The sequence below is a fragment of the Schistocerca serialis genome, chromosome 3 (assembly GCF_023864345.2).
Source record: "Schistocerca serialis cubense isolate TAMUIC-IGC-003099 chromosome 3, iqSchSeri2.2, whole genome shotgun sequence".
NCBI classification, from domain to species: domain Eukaryota; kingdom Metazoa; phylum Arthropoda; class Insecta; order Orthoptera; family Acrididae; genus Schistocerca; species Schistocerca serialis.
Window position 1 is genome coordinate 441,010,780 of NC_064640.1, and position 19,541 is coordinate 441,030,320.

At 42.9% G+C, this 19,541-nt stretch overlaps 1 protein-coding gene across 1 annotated transcript in view; it reads right to left on the reverse strand.

The window, feature by feature from the left end:
- The window catches only part of LOC126470333 (uncharacterized), a 226,363-nt gene that overhangs the window by 168,669 nt on the left and 38,153 nt on the right, over positions 1-19,541 (reverse strand). The window contains exon 2 of the mRNA XM_050098119.1: positions 5,545-6,048. Within this exon, the coding sequence (XP_049954076.1) occupies positions 5,545-5,730 (186 nt within the window). The 5' untranslated portion in view covers positions 5,731-6,048. The remainder of the gene's footprint in view (positions 1-5,544; positions 6,049-19,541) is intronic.

The window sequence follows — 19,541 nt, forward strand, 5'->3', positions numbered from 1 at the left end:
AGACGTTGGTTTCGACGTAGACCAGTAGAGTTGTACCATGCGGACATACAATCCCTCCTAGTAATGAAGCGTAAGGCCGTCGCACTGAACGGAGATTATGTTGAAAAATAAGGTTTTGTATCCAAAAGAGTGGGGAATAATATAGTGTATTTGAATCCTGAATAAAACCAACCTGCTTTCAGAAAAAGGTGATGCGTTACTTTCTGAATGCCTTTCGTAGAAATTTGTGTGCCCACGTGGGTGTGCCTGTGGCGTAACCGACTGCAACGAACATTCCAGCAAGCAAAAGGCACACGTTAACAGGCTGAGCATACTTTCTGTCAGTAACAAGTCTGACATGGTTCGTGAGTCCACGTGCTGAACCGGCAAACCACAGTAAATTGTCAACGTCCTTGCCTCATGGAATACACCTGTTCCTGCCACATCACCGAAGCTAAGCAACGCTGGGGGTGGTCAGTATTTGGATGGGTAACCGGTCGAGTACGTCACGCGCTGTTGGCAATTTTTATCTTTGCATTTCCGGCAAAAGGGAGTAGAGGGATGGTATAAAGTTCCCGATCACCACACTTTGCGCTAGTGTCTAGGATTAAATTCCAGAGCTCTCCACAGTGTCTCATGCACTGAGGGTATGTGACACTGTTGATGGTCCGTCCGTCAGATGGCGCCGATAAACTTTGCGCCCCTCACCCCACCCCCGCCCCTCCCCTGAATAACATCTATAAGGGGCATTTTGTTGCTTGACACAGGTCGACAAAAGCATATTTTAATCGGAAAGTGCACAGTTCGCGACTTAACACAGGTCAGTCCCGTTTTCGGCAGTTGATACACATGGGTATGGTCCCCATCTAATTTTCATTTGGGTTTCTGTTTCACTGTTTCTTAATTAAGGATCAGTTCTGATTCCTAATTCCATTCTTTCGTTTTAGACATGACAATCATCATTGAGGATGGTATTTTTATCAATTGACGATGGTATTTTATCAATTGAGGAGGGCCGAAAATTATACCCTATCACACCAATTGTTATTCTGCGGTATTCTGTAAACTATGACATATCATTTGTAAGTAACTTTCTTTTGGTATGAACTTACACATTGAATGTATCAAGTATATATAAGCCCGTTCTTGTGGGGCGTATGTGATCCACACCAGGTTCATAGCTTGATGCTTAATATTTTCTTCCTTGCTTAAGCCTAGTCATTCAGTATTTACGATATCTCAGATAACTGCAACTCCTCATTATCAAAGCATTAATTTAGAAAACTGTTTTGTATAGATATTTGTACCAGAAGATGCTGCTTAAAAGTTGCGAGACCGGTTGTGTGGGTTTATAAGTGACCTGAACATTTACAGCTACGGCAGACCATGGGACATGTCATTCACTTTCGTAATAGTTTTAAACCCTGTATTTTTTAAAATACTGTTCAATTCATGAATTGTCTAGCAACCAAGCACAACTATTTTAGCTGTAATTGCCCCAGTTTTAAAATTATCTGTTAAAGACATGTGTTCACAAAGGTAACGGGTCATTGAGAATGGTGACTGCGTACTACCAATTTATAATGTGTAAACTACAACGCTGTCTGAGTTTTGAGCATTTGTTGTTATTATAGTACTTATATCAGTTGCACGTCACATAAAATACGTCTCAAACTTTCGGACAAAGTATTTTAAAATAGCTTTATTCTCTGAACTGCAATATCTTGAAAAGAATGCTAATGCGATTTACCAAGCACTGAGATAAACAAATTATAATTATAAGGGGCAATCAAGAAGTTTCGGGTTCAGGGCGTTGCTGCAGCATATATGCAATGTAGCGCGACCCAGATGCAGGTATATAAGCACCGACATGTAGGCAAGAGATTACAGTGGTATTCGTGTCTTTCCGGCTTGTGTGCGGCAAATGCTGAAACGTGAGCTATGGCGACGTTATTATCAAATGCGTCCAAACAGGACCAACGTGCTGTTATTATTTTCTTGGCTGCCGAAGGCCAAACGCCGGCAGACATCTATCGAAGAATGAAGAATGTGCATGGGGCAGCATGTCCGTCCAACACCACCGTTGTGGAATGGTTGCTTCGTGATGACGCGCGTACCCATATCGCAAAAGTCGTAACGCAGAAGTTAACGCCAACTCAAGTGGGAGACGCTAGAGCACCCGCCCTATAGTCCTCATGTCCCCCCATGAGATTATAACGCCTTCGGTTCCTTAAGAAAGGCACTGAGGGATCGACGATTCCTGTCGGACGAGAATGTGCAGCATACAAATACGGACTTCTACAGTAGGACACAGTGTTCTACCAAATTTTTCTTCAACCTGAGGCGTCGGAGGTACGATTGCTTCATGCTCACGGTGATTTTGCCTGATTGGCATCCTGATTGTGGACTGTACGGCCCTCGATGGGAAACTTTTTAATCGCCCTTAATATTATTATACAAGGTAATTCACCTATCTTCCCCAGCCCAAATAACTTATTGCCCAAAATAAAATATGTGTCAAGAAAATGTTATTTAGCTACCAGGGGAACGTTAACAGGCATGCTTGCTGTTCTAGTAACTTTGTTCGCTTTGAAGATATGAATAGCAGTACGTCTTTTTTTAAATAGCACTCTAAATTTTTGATTCGGTAATCGTCTTCCTCTCCTCAACACGTGTTCAGAAACGTATCACACTGTACTGTTCACGTCAATATGCCGTTATTAAAACGTAACACGAAACTGACTCTGACTCTCCTGTAGTAGCACACAGTGCAACTACCCGGGGTAACGTAAATCTTCTATTTGCTCGTGTTGACAGTAAGCAAATGGAAGTACAATGAAAATGGACGCCGGTCATTCAGTCCACCGTCTGCAGCGAACAGAAGAGAAGGTAGAAATTGTACTCGTTTATAGAGAATGTATATAAGTCAGCACAATAGCGACCGCAGTAATGTTTTCTTATTTCTCATAGTGGTACATGTAGTACAGTACTACAGTAATTTTAAACGATGTATGCAGGAAAGGAAGTCCATTAAAAACTGCTTTTATTGTGGTTGCAGGTAGGCGTTTGACTGACAGTTGACTGAACTACCGGTGTGCATTTTCCTTGTGTTTCCATTTGTTTACTGTCAACTCCTGCAAATGTACAAGTTACTTTACCCCGGGATATCTGCATTGTGGCCGGCCGCGGTGGTCTAGCGGTTCTAGGCGCTCAGTCCGGAGCCGCGTGACTGCTACGGTCGCAGGTTCGAATCCTGCCTCGGGCATGGATGTGTGTGACGTCCTTAGGTTAGTTAGGTTTAAGTTGTTCTAAGTTCTAGGGGACTGATGACCATAGATGTTAAGTCCCATAGTGCTCAGAGCCATTTGAACCATCTGCATTGTGTACTAGTGTAACAAAATCAAAGACAGTTCTGAGTTACGTTTTCAATAACGTCATGTTTACGTAAATGACACTCTGTGATATGTCTTTGAACGGATCTTCAGGAGAGGAAGTGGATTCTCGAATAATAAAATATAGAGTGCTACTTAAAATAAACGTACTGCTGTTCATGTCTTCGTAACGAACGAAGTTACAAGAACATCAATCACGCTGGTAGCTAAACAACATTTGCCTGATATATTTTTTATTTTGCTTTTGGGCACTAAGTTATTTGGGGTGATCAAGATAAGTGGGATACCTTGTATAATAATATAAGGTGCGATCAAAGGCCGTACAGTCCAGAATCACGATGATCGTGGGCAAAACCACCGTGAGCACTGAGTCAACATTCCGCCAATGCACCAGGCTGAACATACTCGTTTAGTAGAACACCGTGTCATGCTGTGTGAAGAAGTCCGTAATCGTCTGCTGCACATTCTTGCCCGACACGAATCATCGACCCTTCAAGGTCTTTCTCAAGGGACCGAAGGCGTGATAATCGCATTGGGGGAGGGGGGGGGGGGGAGAGATGAGGACTATAGGGCGTGTGTTCAAGTGTCTCTCAAAAAATGGTTCAAATGGCTCTAAGCACTATCGGACAACATCGGAGGTCATCAATCCCCTAGACTTAGAACTACTTAAACCTACCTAACCTAAGGACATCACACACACCCATGTCCGAGGCAGGATTCGAACCTGCGACCGTAGCAGCAGCGCGGTTCCGGATTGAGCTTCTAGAGCCGCTCAGCCACAGCGGCCGGCCGCAAAGAAAGGAATGCGACTACAATCCCTTGCCTACGTGTGGATGTTTATATACCCGCATGCTGGTTAATATCCCCCTGGTAGCTAAACAATATTTGCTTCATTCGTATTTTGTTTTGTTTCGGAACAAAGCCTTATTTGAGATGTTCAAGCTAAACTTTTAATACATTTTATGGTAATTAAACAATTTATTGTTATTGTTATATTAAAACATGTCACATTTTGTTTTTATTCTTAAATGGGCAACACTTTCCTGGTAGTCTGCAAAATTTTGTACAAGTGCGCGCTGAAAAGTAATGTCTCCAAATTTTTTACACAATAAGTCTTAAAGCTTTTTACATAATACAAACGTTATTAATATTCTACATCTTTGTTCTTCGTGTCTGCATATTTGCAGCCCTCTGTCGCTAGAGGGCTCCGAACTGAAGGGCGGAACATGGCGGTGTGTAACGTAACTAAGTCGGTGCGCCACGCGGAGTGGTCGCGAGGTTCGAGTCCTCTCACGGGCATGGGTGTGTGTGTTGTCCTTAGTGTAAGTAGTTAAGTAGTGTGTAAGTCTAGGGATTTATGACCTCAGCGGTTTGGTCCCTTCGGAATTCACATACATTTGAACATTTATGTTGATGCGTGATAAAAAGCGTGCTGTAATTGAGTTTCGAATTCGAAGATTTCTTACACGCATGGGGTACACTCTCCTTCACCATGACAATGCCAGACCACACACGAGCGCTGCGAAATCTGCAACAATTCGACTGTCATCTATCATCCTCTTTCGATCCCGATTTGGTACCATCCGATTTTTATCTGTTTCCAAAGCTTCAAGAACACCTTCGATGACATCACTTTGATAGAGATGAAGCGGTGCAAGCATAGATCAGGTTGCGGCACCATCAGTGACGATATCAGCAAACTGATCTCTCGTTTGGAGAAATGTGTTCGTCGCCAGGGTGGCTATGTTGTGGAACAAGTATGTAGACATAAAGGATAAAGATGTATAATTTAATAACATTTGTTTTATTTAAAAAGCGTTAAGAATTTTCACATAAAAAACTCGGAAACATTACTTTTCAGCACACCCTCGTAGACCGCCAGGAAAGTGTTTCCCGTTTCACATTGTTGAAATGTTCCGTCTAACACTGGCAGAAAATGCAGCTCATGTTAGTTTCGTTACTGTTATTAAAATCTAAGGTAACTGTGGCACGTTAAAAGGGGGGGGGGAGGGGGGTGACGCTAAGATTAACTCGGGGGGGGGGGGGGGGGAGGAGGTGAGGAGAGTGTAATGAAGTGTGACTCCCTCCCAATAACCGGACCCAGGACCCGCGCCTGGTGTTGGAGCCGACGTAGTAAGAAATAGTATATTTTGAGTAAGAGAGCAGGACTTACCTCAGCCAGCACGTGCTCGTACGAAGGTGGCGGGGAGGTCGGGAACACGAGGGGCCCGGAAGAGCTGGGCGAACTGGTGCACGAGGGCTGCCTCGGCGCCGGCGCCGGCGTCGGGCTGTGGGCGGAACCAGCGCTGGCAGAAGCCCGTTGGGGCGTAATTTCCTGTATCTTTGAGCATTCGTCCATTCTCACGTAGTTGCTGCCTGCGGCGGCTGCGCTTCCGCTTCCACGTCGCCACAATTTTAGCTTCTTCTTTACCGTACTGTCAATTTTCTCGTATCCTTTCTCCCTTCTGCTCACTGTGGCATAAAATTATTCCCACTCTCTACAAAGAAATTTCGGAGCTCGCTGTTGAAAGCCTGCTCGAAGGTGTTACACTAGCCACCTGGCCTTCTATTTGCAGGTACTGGTGGAAAAGCAGTAGGCTACGCTATAATAGATGCTCCTCGAACGCAGGTCTTACGCCGCACCAACCTTCCACTGATGCGTCCTCAGTGTAACGGTCTGAAATGAAAACAAGAAACTTCTGCTGCATACTTAAAAAATTTATAGTTTTATTTTAATCTATTTCATAAGGCCACCGAAAATCACACACAAACGTAAAACTTGTTCTTACACTACTGGTCATTAAAACTGCTACACCACGAATAATACGTGCTACAGACGCGAAATTTAACCGACAGGAACAAGATGCTGTGATATGCAAATGATTAGCTTTTCAGAGCATTCACACAAGGTTGGCGCCGGTGGCCACACCTACAACGTGCTGACATGAGGAAAGTTCCCAAACGATTAGTCATACACAAACAGCAGTTGACCGGCGTTGCCTGCTGAAACGTTGTGATGCCTCGTGTAAGGAGGAGAAATGCGTACCATCACGTTTCCGACTTTGATAAAGGTCGGATTGTAGCCTATCGCGATTGCGGTTTATCGTATCGCGACATTGCTGCTCGCGTTGGTCGAGATCCAGTGACTGTTAGCAGAATATGGAATCGGTGGGTTCAGGAGCGTAATACGGAACGCCGAGCTGGATCCCAACGGCCTCGTATCACTAGCAGTCGAGATGACAGCCATCTTATCCGCATGGCTGTAACGGATCATGCAGCCACGTCTCGATCCCTGAGTCAACAAATAGGGACGTTTGCAAGACAACAACCATCTGCACGAACAGTTCGACGACGTTTGCAGCAGCATGGAGTATCAGCTCGGAGACCATGGCTGCGGTTACCCTTGACGCTGCATCACAGACAGGAGCGCCTGCGATGGTGTACTCAACGACGAACTTGAGTGCACAAATGGCAAAACGTCATTTTTTGGATGAATCCAGGTTCTGTTTACAGCATCATAATGGACGCATCCGTGTTTGGCGACATCGCGGTGAACGCACATTGGAAGCGTATATTCATCATCGCCATACTGGCGTATCACCCGGCGTGATGGTGTGGGGTGCCATTGGTTACACGTCTCAGTCACCACTTGTTGGCACTGAAGGCACTTTGAACCGTGGACGTTACATTTCAGATGTGTTACGACCCGTGGCCCTACCCTACATTCGATCCCGGCGAAACTCTACATTTCAGGAGGATCATGCACGACCGCATGTTGCAGGTCCTGTACGGGCCTTTCTGGATACAGAAAATGGTCGACTGCTGCCCTGACCAGCATTCTCCAGATCTCTCACCAACTGAAAGCATCTGGGCAATGGTGGCCGAGCAACTGGCTCGTCACAATACGCCAGTCACTAGTCTTGATGAACTGTGGTATCGTATTGAAGCTGCATGGGCAGCTGTACGTGTACACGCCATCCAAGTTCTGTTTGACTCAATGCCCTGGCGTATCAAGACCGTTATTACGGTCAGAGGTGGTTGTTCTGGGTACTGATTTGTCAGGATCTATGCACCCAAATTGCGTGAAAATGCAATCACATGTCAGTTTTAGTATAATATATTTGTCCAATGAACACCCGTTTATCATCTGCATTTCTTCTTGGTGTAGCAAATTTAATGGCCAGTAGTGTATATTATCTAAATAATTAAATAAGCTAACTGATAATGATTAAGCACATTTATAAAATATTGATTCATCTTATATCTTTGCCTTCGTTGCACGAAGACCCATGACGAAGATGCGCCGATGGCAGGGATCATTGACACATACACCGATAAGCCAAAACATCATGACCACCTGTCTGATAGCGTATTGTTCCATTTTTTAAACACAGTAAAACAGAGATTCTGCTCGGCACGGGTTCTACAAGTCCTTGACAGGACGTCAGTAGTATGTGGCTCCAGATGCCTACGCACAGGTTAAGCAATTCCAGCAAATTACGGGATGGTGGTTTACGGGCACACATCTGGCGCCCGATATGTGTTCCAGTGAGTACAGATCAGGACATTTGCTGCCCAAGACATTAATATGAGATCGCTATCATTCCCCTCAAACCACTGTAGCACGATTCTGACCTCGCAACAAGATCAATTCTCCTGCTGGAAGATATCGTCGCCGTAAAGGGGAGACTTTGAGTATGATGCGACGAAGGTGGTCCAGAATAATGTTCACACAGTTCACTACTGTCATGTGCCTTCCATTACTACAAAAGATCCCATGGAAGCCCAATTCAATGTACCCCGAAGCATAATTCCGCGCTCACCTATCTGCATCTGTCGCCAAATGTATGTTTCGTGCACCCATTCGCCTCGATGACACCACTGACCTTGTGTAGCAAGAAATGCGACTCATTCGACAGGCGACACGTTTCTACCGATCCACGGCGAAAACTCAGCGATGTTGTGCTCACTGCAATCATAACTGACAATGTAGTTGGGACAAAACAGGAACACGTAGGCGTCGTGTGATGTGGAGCTCCATGTTCAACAATGGCTTTTGAACGGTGTGCTCCGAAACACTTTTCCCTGCTCCAACGTTGAACTCTGTCGTCAGACCTGCCACAGATCGCTGCCTATACTCGATTGCACAGTGGGGGATCCTCCGACCTATACATTTTGTGATGAGACGTGGTCGTCCAACACCATAAAGCCTACTCTTTATTTCACCATTTTTCAACCACTTTCCGCAAGTGCTCAGGACAATAGTATAATGTGTGTGAAATCTTATGGGACTTAACTACTAAGGTCATCAGTCCCTAAGCTTACACACTACTTAACCTAAATTATCCTAAGGACAAACACACACCCATGCCCGAGGGAGGACTCGAACCTCCGCCGGGACTTGCCGCACAGTCCATGACTGTAGCGCCTTAGGCTGGGACAATAGTACGCCAATAGGAGACCAGCTTCGCCGTTTCAGAGATTCTCGTTTCCAGCTGCAGCGCCACAACAATGTGTTCTTTGTGAAAACCGCTTATATCAGTGGATTTGCACATTTGCAGCCCGTATCTTCGCTATAATGACTGCCCATTCGTCTATCTTCCGCTTACATTCTTTCCTTACTGCGTCACGTGCCCACTACACCGCCAGGAGGCATTCAACCTCGCGGAGGGCAGTGGTCATAATGTTTTAGCTCATGAGTGTAAGTTTAGCGGCTGCGCCACGAGCGGCAGTAGCTTTGCGATGTCACCGCCAGCAACGCAGTTCGGCAGCCTGGGGAACTACCAAGAGATTAGCATCTATGGAGATACTCTAACTCCGAAAACGTGAAGCCATCGACTTACGCACCCCGCCATATGTCTGCTACCAAAACATTGTGAGTAGTATGCGTGTACTGCAGTGTTATTCATCGAAATTCAAAAATAAAATTGTGTAAAAATGGTTACTCGTGTGACCTGCGGATGTATAAAGAGAAACGGGAATTATGTAATACAATCCAGATTGTTGCTATAGTAGCTTAATGATGTATTTGTTGTGATGGATTCTTTTCGGTTAGATTGCTATCTTCAGACCATTTGCGAAAGTCACAGAATAGTTTTTATTTTGTTATAGTTCTGGTTAATCGTGTTTTCTGATATGCAAATTTGGTACTCATGTCCATATCTCATCAGTGGTCGTTGTCAGTCTGTATGTTGCCGGGTAACGACAAGCGCCGCACGTCGGCCTGGAACGTTACAGCAGAGAGGGCTGTGAAACGACGTCAGCCAATAGTACGCTGAATAGGATGACACCACGACAGGGGTGGCATCTATACGAAGAGAATTTAAGCGCCGTGCCGCGTAGCCGCGGGCAGTGGAAAACGGGTCGACATACAACCGCTATATATCGGTGACTTATGAACTGAACTGTTTTGATTGCATTGAAATTGTGTATACCGAAGGACATTGATTATTTGCATGTCGCCATTTGTTTGCGACTCACCTTTCTGAATACGCAAAGTTAAGTATTGTCAATTTAACTTACTGTAATAAACTCCATTAATACGATTTGCTTGAACTGTTGTCTAGCGATCCGAGAAAACAGCTTCCTAGCCCTTTATATTTGACGAGTGGACGGGATACTATACTGTATCGTATAACAACGTGTTGTAGACTTAGTACTCTTATGCTATAAGCTATTTTGTGGTTTCCTTCTGTTGTTAATCTTTCTTTTTTGTAATTTGACGTCTTATTGGCATATCTGACATAGCAGCTGTAACCATATAGCGTCTTTGGTCAATTGTCACAACTGTCTATCTGTCAAATCCGACGATAAAACGTCCAAATCATAAAAATTAAAAAGACGATTAACAACGGAACCAAACCACGAAACAGCTTATAGCATAAGAGTCCTAAATCTACACCATTTGTTACACAATACAGATTGACAGCAACCACTGATTATACCAGGTAATCAAAAACTCATTATAAATTTGAAAACTGAATAAATCATGGAATAATGTAGATAGAGAGGTACAAATTAACACACATGCTTGGAATAACATGGAGTTTTATTAGAACCAAAATAATACAAACGTTCAAAAAATGTCCGACAGATGGCGCTTCATCTGATCAGAATAGCAATAATTAGCATAACAAAGTAAGACAAAGCAAAGATGACGTTCTTTACAGGAAATGCTCAATATGTCCACAATCATTCCTCAACAATAGCTGTAGTCGAGGAATAATGTTGAGAACAGCACTGTAAAGCATGTCCGGAGTTATGGCGAGGCATTGGCGTCGGATGTTGTCTTTCAGCATCCCTAGAGATGTCGGTCGATCACGATACGCTTGCGACTTCAGGTAACCCCAAAGCCAATAATCGCATGGACTGATGAGGCCTGGGGACCTGCGAGGCCAAGCATGACGAAAGTGGCGGCTGAGCACACGATCATCACCAAACGACGCGCGCAAGAGATCTTTCACGCGTCTAGCAATTTGGGTTTTTTTTTTTTTTTTTTTGTTCTAATAAAACCCCATGTCATTCCAAGCATGTGTGTCAGTTTTTACTTCTCTATCTACATTGTTCCGTGGTTTATTAAGTTTTCAAAATTATACTGACTTTTTTATCACCCGATATATGGATGTAAGTATCAAATCTGTATATCCGAAAATGCGATTAACCAACATTATAGTTAAGTGAAAAATAATATTATGTAACTTTCGCAGATCGTCTGAAGATGGCATTGCATCCTAAAAGGATCCCTCACAATAAACACATCATTAAAATACCATAGGCGCAATATGTATTTCATTACATAATGTCCCTAAGAGATATCTTCGATGATGCTGGACCATTGGATTGTAAAAGAAACTGAAAGTCTGCTGTTACTTTCTACAGGTAAATGCTTGAGATGAAATAACACTTTTGGTTTAAACATGGACTCGTCGTAGGCTCACGAAAGAAAGAGCAAGGTAAAGCCTGTGGATCAAGCCTTTATGACGAAATAGAGCACATCAGTAAAATACAGCATAATCGCACTAGACCTTTCGGTTTTTTTTTTTATCATTTCTCTCATACACACAAAATGTAAGTTGCTCCAAATTTTACGTAACTGACTAATGTTTCAGTGTATGATTTATTTGAGACGATTTGATGTTCGGCTTGTTTTTTCGGTTGTCGGCAGCTGATGACATATCATCTGCCTATGCATGATATATTATACTTAATTATTTACGTCTGAGATAATTGAGTGAGTGAATGTTGTGACTAGATAATAAGTCATTCATTTAAAATTTTCAACATATTAATCGTTTTTGTTTGTTCATGTATGATAATTCTACTCCGTGCTAACTGTTACGTTGGACGAGTTTATTTTGGGAAGTGCTGCTCCAGAAGGTAATAATAATTTATGTGCATCAAAAACTTTGACATGTAATGCTAATTTTATGCATCTGTTTGTTTTCTAGTGTTGCCAAAAGACGTTTCCTCCATTTTAGATGCACCACCTCCTGCCACTGTTGTCCATTTCAAGAAAAAGTTGTAAGTTCTGTGTGAAGTAAACATGCAAAACAGGAAGAAAATCGAGCTTCGGCAGCCAAACTGTCGCCTGTCAAGCCGCGAAATCGTCATTTGAATCATGTGAAAAAGGTCCTGCAGAAGAAGAACTACAGAAATGAAGAGCAGCTTTGAAATCTTTTGCATTAACACTGAAATTTCAGTCTACAAGAGCATATGATTATATCAGCATTATATCTGATACTTGTTTGCCACATCCTAGAACAATAAGTGATAGCAAAGTGGGGCATCTGGTTTTACGAGTGATGCAATATTCATGTCCATGGAATTCCTTTGAGTTAGTAAAGTTATGAGTAAGTGTTTAAACAAGACTTTATTTATGAACTTTTCTGGATGTCCTGGAAACTACTGCAGATATACGTCTGGGATATGTTTTATTAGATTCACCAGATCAATAACAACAAAATAAATGGAAATCGTGTTTTACTTTAACCTCGTACGGTTTTGTGATGGCTTCATATTAGCGAAGTTGCAAAACTTCAGGCAAAATCTTTTATTAGCCGTAACTCCATAACTAAACATTTGCGGACCTATATTTATACATTTTTTTCTTTAGTTTTACTTGTAGAATAACATATTAAAATATTTGTATGTCTTTGTGAATCACCCTGTATGTATTCCCAATTGTGAAAAATTGTCAAACGAAAATGATAGTGTGTAGAATAACCTAAACCTTCCCAGAAGGGAAAAACGTGTGAGAGAGACAAAGATAGGCTTCACCTGACATTACGTGCAAGCTCTTGATTTTAGTGATAACGCTTAATTGCACCTAAGCTCAACAAAGAATATCCATACAATATTGTCGTGTTTGTCAAACTAAATATTTAGCGTTTACATTCGCCGGCCGCTGTGACCGAGCGGTTGTAAGCGCTTCAGTCCGGAACCGCGCTGCTGCAACGGTCGCAGGTTCGAATCCTGCCTCGGGCATGGATGTGTGTGATGTCCTTAGGTTAGTTAGGTTTAAGTAGTTCTACGTCTAGGGGACTGATGACCTCAGATGTTAAGCCCCATAATGCTTAGAGCCATCTGAAGAGTTTGTTTACATTCTGAAAAAAGTACATTTTCGTAGTGAAATGATCAGAAGGATCTTATGTCATCTGTACCGCTAATAGCTCGACTTAAATTAAAAATATCGGCTGTTTTGCCACGATGTAGTCAATGCTCAATGAAATATATTTGGCATCAACAAATTAAGTTCTCAACTAGTTGGTTTTGTCTATTCCTCCATGAAAATATGTGGTGTATAAGTACATACCCAAATGTGACTGTCGATTTAGTGGCTTTAAGTAGAGAGGGCAAGTATCACATAAGATTTTAAGGGAGAAACTCTTTTTTTGGTTTCAAAAAGATGGCGGACTGCCGCACCCTCTGGCTTCAGCGTAGGTAACTCTATCTCCCTTTGTTGTAACCTCCTTGGGAACTTACAAGGGGGTTAGAATAACAAAGCGACCGTCTGAACTATTGATTACGACATCGCTCCGTCCCGATGGACTCGCCGAATTCATTGTCTCGCATTGCTGTACCGTCATTGGACTTTGGCTCTTGTCACCAGTGCCGGCCAGAGTGGCCGAGCGGTTCTAGGCGCTACAGTCTGGAACCGCGCGACCGCTACGGTCGCGGGTTCGAATCCTGCCTCGGGCATGGATGTGTGTGATGTCCTTAGGTTAGTTAGGTTTAAGTAGTTCTAAGTTCTAGGGGACTGATGACCTCTGAAGTTAAGTCCCATAGTGCTCAGAGCCATTTGAACCATTTTTTCTTGTCACCAGTGCTCGACTACAGGAGAGAAATCGGGGAACATTTCCTCGGGATATTCGTGCTACCGAGGTCTACATCGCGTGGAAATCTATCAACTTGCTCACATTATATAAAATGTTACTGATTACATCATGTGATAGACTCTGACTTCATGGACTTCAAGTGTCACTTCCTTCTACTCAAAAATATGTTCAGATGTGTGTGAATTCCTAAGGGACCAAACTGCTGAGGTCATCGGTCCCTAGACTTAGACACTACTTAAACTATCTGAAACCGACTTATGCTAAGAACAACACACACACACCCATGCCCGAGAGAGGACTCGAACCTTTAGCGGGAGGGGCCAAGCAGTCCGTGACATGGCGCCCTAAACCGCGCAGCCATTCCGCGCGGCTCCTTCTACTCTCTTTATTTTCTTGTGGCCTTAATTTTCCTGGATATAAGGATCCGTCTATTTAGCTTATATTGATGTTTGATGACCAGTAAATATTGTAAATCTAAAAGTGTTTATTTATTGCTGTAGGTTGCAGTAATTTCAGATTCGGAATGAGGACAGTGATAAGCGTGACCTATTATTAGAAATCATCCTGGTATTTGTATACGACGTAGGATTTATTTTTTTTTGTTTTGATTTAAGGCACTGTTGACACCAAGTTAGTTACAGCTGAAGCAGCTACTGAAATGTGGATTGAGCAATGAACTGGTCATAGAGCAGTGATAGAGCATGCTGGTATCCTGTATGAGTAATTTGCAGAAATTTAAAACGGAATGACAGAACAGCCACTCGAAACACGACTCATGACATTGTAATTACTGCTTGTCTCCACTGCGGCCCATCGCGCAATATTTGAATGAGAAATCGTACAACCGCAGCAGAAGAGACGCTAAATATCATGCAACTACATTAGGACGTAAACGGTGAACACAGATAATGTTTGGTCAGTCCTTTCACAAAGAACCACTGGAGAATTTCAGCATCTACTACATCAGTGAGGTACACAGGCTGGCGATCGGCAAAAGCACGCTGTATGATCTCCTCCCCGCGCTGATCAGTTACTGATCTTGATAACGTTTTGCAGCAGCAGGGCCAATGTAGCTCAGGGTGTGGCCTTCGCAGATCTGGCCGCTCGTCATGCCGTGTTTTCCCCTCAACGATCAGACTCGAAACATCTCCAACTAATGTTGATATTGTGCGCCCGATGTGAAGGTCTTGTGCCCGATGGTCTAGAAATAAAGCGCATGTCCTTAAATCGAGAGGCAGCGGGGTAGAATCCCGGTTGGACCACGTAAATTTTCAGTCTACCTTTAATCTAGCCTTCATCTCTCAACAATATGAGCAGTCACCAGGAAGGACACGTAGTTCGGATTCCTCTTTCTCGGTTGGGTAACTGGAGTAGATTAGGGACTCGCAAATCGCCGAAGTGTCCAACTGAAAGACTTGCTCCCGGTCATTGAGCCACATGCAGTTAGTGTGAAGGTGCGCACTCGGCACGGTGAGGCATGTGCTGCCACCTGAAAGCGACCAGTGAAGGGCATATGGACAGAAAGGTTGAATGAGGAACAAAACAGCTCCAGTTGCAAGTGCTTTTTTTTTAATCATCGTTAATCCAGTCCATCATCCACGTTGATGAAATAGATGACTAAACAAACCACTTACAATTGCGGCTTTTTGTTCTTCATTGGTGTTCTACAGTTGTGTAGTAACTCAAAACTTCATAGTGGAGAAACTAACTTGTAGTATTTTGCAATGGGTAACACCCACTTATTTTATGGTTAGAGGTCTGTGCGCAGAAATAAATACTTTATAACATTAACTGAATTTCCTGTTGTGCATGGCAGAATGCGAAAACAATAATAAATAGGAAATACTTTTCTATGTTTTGCAACGTATTATTTCGGCAAGGAATCGGCTTTCGGTTTCTTATGCCATCACCAGATGATAAAAAATGGTTCAAATGGCTCTGAGCACTATGGGACTTAACTGCTGAGGTCATCAGTCCCCTAGAACTTAGAACTACTTATACCTAACTAACCTAAGAACATTACACACATCATGCCCGAGGCAGGATTCGAACCTGCGACCGTAACGGTAGCGCGGTTCCAGACTATAGCGGCTGGAACCGCTCGGCCACCCCGGCCGGCTCATCAGATGACAGTTCAATGACGTAAACACAGATATTACCTAATTCAAAGACACAAAAGACACAAAAATGATGGCATACAGAGTATTCACAAAGGAAAGCAATACTTCTTATGTCACGCAGAATCATTTCCAATTACTGAGAAATGAAAATAAGGTGTACGTGGGTCTCGTTACGTCTAACAACAGACGAAAAATAAAGTCGAATTTAGAATTGTTATACAATATCCAAAACTGAAAATTAATTTTCCTCTCTGTTAATTTTAGTATCAATATTAGATAGTAGCGTTAAAGCCAACTTTATTTTTCATCTGTTGTTAAATGTATTGATATTCACGTAAAAAGCTTTATTTTCAATTGTAGTTAATCGTAACTATTGCTGCACGAGTAAAAGGAAATACGAGTACTTTCCTTTGTGAACACTCTACATGTCATCATTTTTTGAATCCTTTGTACCTTCTGCTAAAGTCGCACGTCATTTTATCTATGTTTGCGAACTGTAGCTGTCAGAGGACGATGGCTCAAGAAGCCTAATTCTGAGGCGTGACCAAATAAACAATATTTTGCAGAACATTATGAACGCCTTTCGTATTTCATAGTATTAATAACAACTTTACGGATATAAACCTGCGCCAATACACATTATCCGTAGGCATATCTGCACATATCCACAATAAAAAAACTATCTGTATTACATGTGATCGGTAATGATAATAATTATTATTCTTTTAAGTCACAATTGTTAACGATGTGAGGTGGAGTGCTACAATATAGACTTAAGTGCTCTCTGTCCAGGAGATGCTAGACGTTTTGTTGACGTCTGCAGTGACTAAAGATTACGACATGCCTTTATTCCTGGTTTTCCTCACAATTATACGATTATCCCGCAAGTGCTTACGTCTGAGTCATTCCTGTTTAATTTACACTGACAGAAATCTCTTATGCAATTACCAAAAGCTGCCACAAAGCTACATGAATACTCTTCCAGGAAACTCCATCACCGGCCGCTGGTGCCGAGCGGTCCTAGGCGCTACAGTCTGGAACCGCGCGACCGCTACGTCGCGGGTTCGAATCCTGCCTCGGGCATGTATGTGTGTGATGTCCTTAGGTTGGTTAGGTTTAAGTAGTTCTAAGTCTAGGGGACTGATGACCTCAGCTGTTAAGCCCCATAGTGCTTAGAGCCATTTGAACCATTTTTTGAAACTCCATCCATTGGAATCTCTGCTTCATGATTTGACTCCCATTTGTTTATCACATATGACACGAATACTGTTCGGTATAAAATCAGTGAATCGATCAACATACCTCTTAAATATCGTTACAAGCACTCAATGCAAAGCTTATTGCACTGAGAAGTGTGGCACGGTAACATGTGTTAACATCATGGCGGGTTAAAATACATTTGATGAATGATATATGACTGACTTTAAACAGTGTGCAGAATTTGACGATAAATTGTAACACGACTTCATTTGACTTCTCAATGTTGTGGATGAGTATCGCAAAAAGAATTCACAAAATCCGTTTCATTAATTTCGACTGAAAGGTGAAACTTGCGGAACTTATCAAGAACGTGACAAGAAATTTTGCGTTAAAATCTGGTCATAACAGGCATCTTGGTTCTCAGTCTACGGAATGTAAATTACGAGGTCTGACTTCAGCAGACAAAATTGGGTCAGTGGCACCCCTACCGTTTAGATCTATGGGTTAGAAGAGATTGCAAAATTTTAATGAACGCGGATGCAAATAAAAGACTTGCGGACGCCGTTAAGACACTACGGTTCGGTGTGGATGGCGACTTGATTTCTCTTAGCCGCTGAGACACCGGCAGGGTATGGACAAAAATATGGAGACACCACAAACACAGCGCCTAACACGGCGTAGGAAAACGTTGGCACTCACAACAGCTTCTAGTTGTCTCGGAATGGACAGATACAAGTCCTGGACGGTTTTTAGTGGAATCGTATACCATTCTTCCTGCAAAATGGTGGCAAGTTCAGGTAACGAAGATGGACGTAGACAGCGATCACGCACCCTTCTTTCCAAAGTAGACCACAAAGTCTCAATAATATTGAGATCTAGCGACTTTGACGGCCACGGGATTTGCGACAATTCTTCCTTGTGCTCACAAAATCAGTCTTGGACGATGCAATCTGTGTGAACAGGCCCCTGTCGTACTGGAACACAGCATCGCCATTGAGGAATAAACATTGTACCATGGGATGGGCATGATCAGCTAAAATGGTCACATCGTCCTTGGCAGTAATGCGACCTTGCAGAGTAACAACGGGGCCATGGAATACGATGATATAAATGCCCAAATCATCGCCGAAAGCCCGCCATGTTTAACTCTTGGGAGAAAATCGTGGCCAAAAGTTGTATACAGTGTGCAGCGAGACTAATCTGACCAAATGACATTCTACAATTTCTCCATAGTCCAGGTTTTATGGCTTCGGCATCATATTTTCCTGTTACAGGCATTGGCATCCCTGATTTGTGGTTCTGAAATTACTACTCACCCTGAAATTCCCTCCTTCTGGAGCACCCTTCGTGTTGTTTTGGTGGTGACCGGGTTCGCGAGTGCGAAAGTCAGTTCTGCAGTGACTCTGGTAACTGTCGTCCTCTTATTTTTCATCACAATCCTCTTCAGTGACCGTGCGTCACGATCACACTTTCGTCCGCGTTACGACACAGAGGATGACCTTTTTCCGCTTTCTCTGTATGCGATATAAATCTTCAATACGGCTCCTCTTCAAACACCAAACAGAGACTACGGAAGCACCCACCATATGGTTACCAACAATTTGCCCAGTTCAAATCCACTTCGACATATTCCACTGACAACTACACCGTACAATGTTCTGACCAGCACTGATACTTGAAACGCATCGAGGGCATTCCACAGTGCAACCCTCAGGCATTTATGTTCAAGCACGTGTTTCTCGCGGAGTTTCCATATTTTTTGTCCAACCTTTGTGGTTATGCCACAGATCGTGAATCCATCACATCGGCCTGCAACTTACTGTACAAGAAGTCTGTAGAGTTCTATATATCTTGATCATTCCTAACGAACTGAAACTATTACAGTTTTCCAGAAATGTCCTGCACAGAATGATCCGAAAAAAGACAAGGAATTTCTTGAAGGAAGTCATTTTCCTGTGTAGGCTGTTGCTTCATTTTGGGATAAACACCTTATTATATTATTTAGTAATTAGCACATTTCGCCGACGCGGACAAATAACTTCACGGAAGAAAGTTACAGCGGCTGTTGAGACGTACAGACATAAGTTTAATTACACAAGGAATTTGTTCTCAGTTCCGCATGCCATGTTTCCCTAATTATACAGGGTGAGTCACCAACTATTTCCACCTAGAATAACTCCGAAAGTATGATAGGAACTGAAAAGTTTGTGGGACAAATGTCGCATGGGACAACGGGAGCCATAATATGACGTTGGTTTTTTGATACTAGGTCGGGTCGCGTCAGAGATATGAAGATCAACTTTGTTTTTGTTTTTAATGGGATGCCATTGTTTGGTACTTATTTTCTGATAGGGGCTATCGAGACAAATCCAATGATGTGTAACAGTAAGGTCTTTGAAAGTCAATGAAGGTCAAAAAGGTGGCATGAACGTCCATTTACAGAAGGTGTTCGAAGTGATGACCGTTGGTATCAATGCAGTGCTGCAAAATTCTTGTCATGGATTGAGTGGTATTCC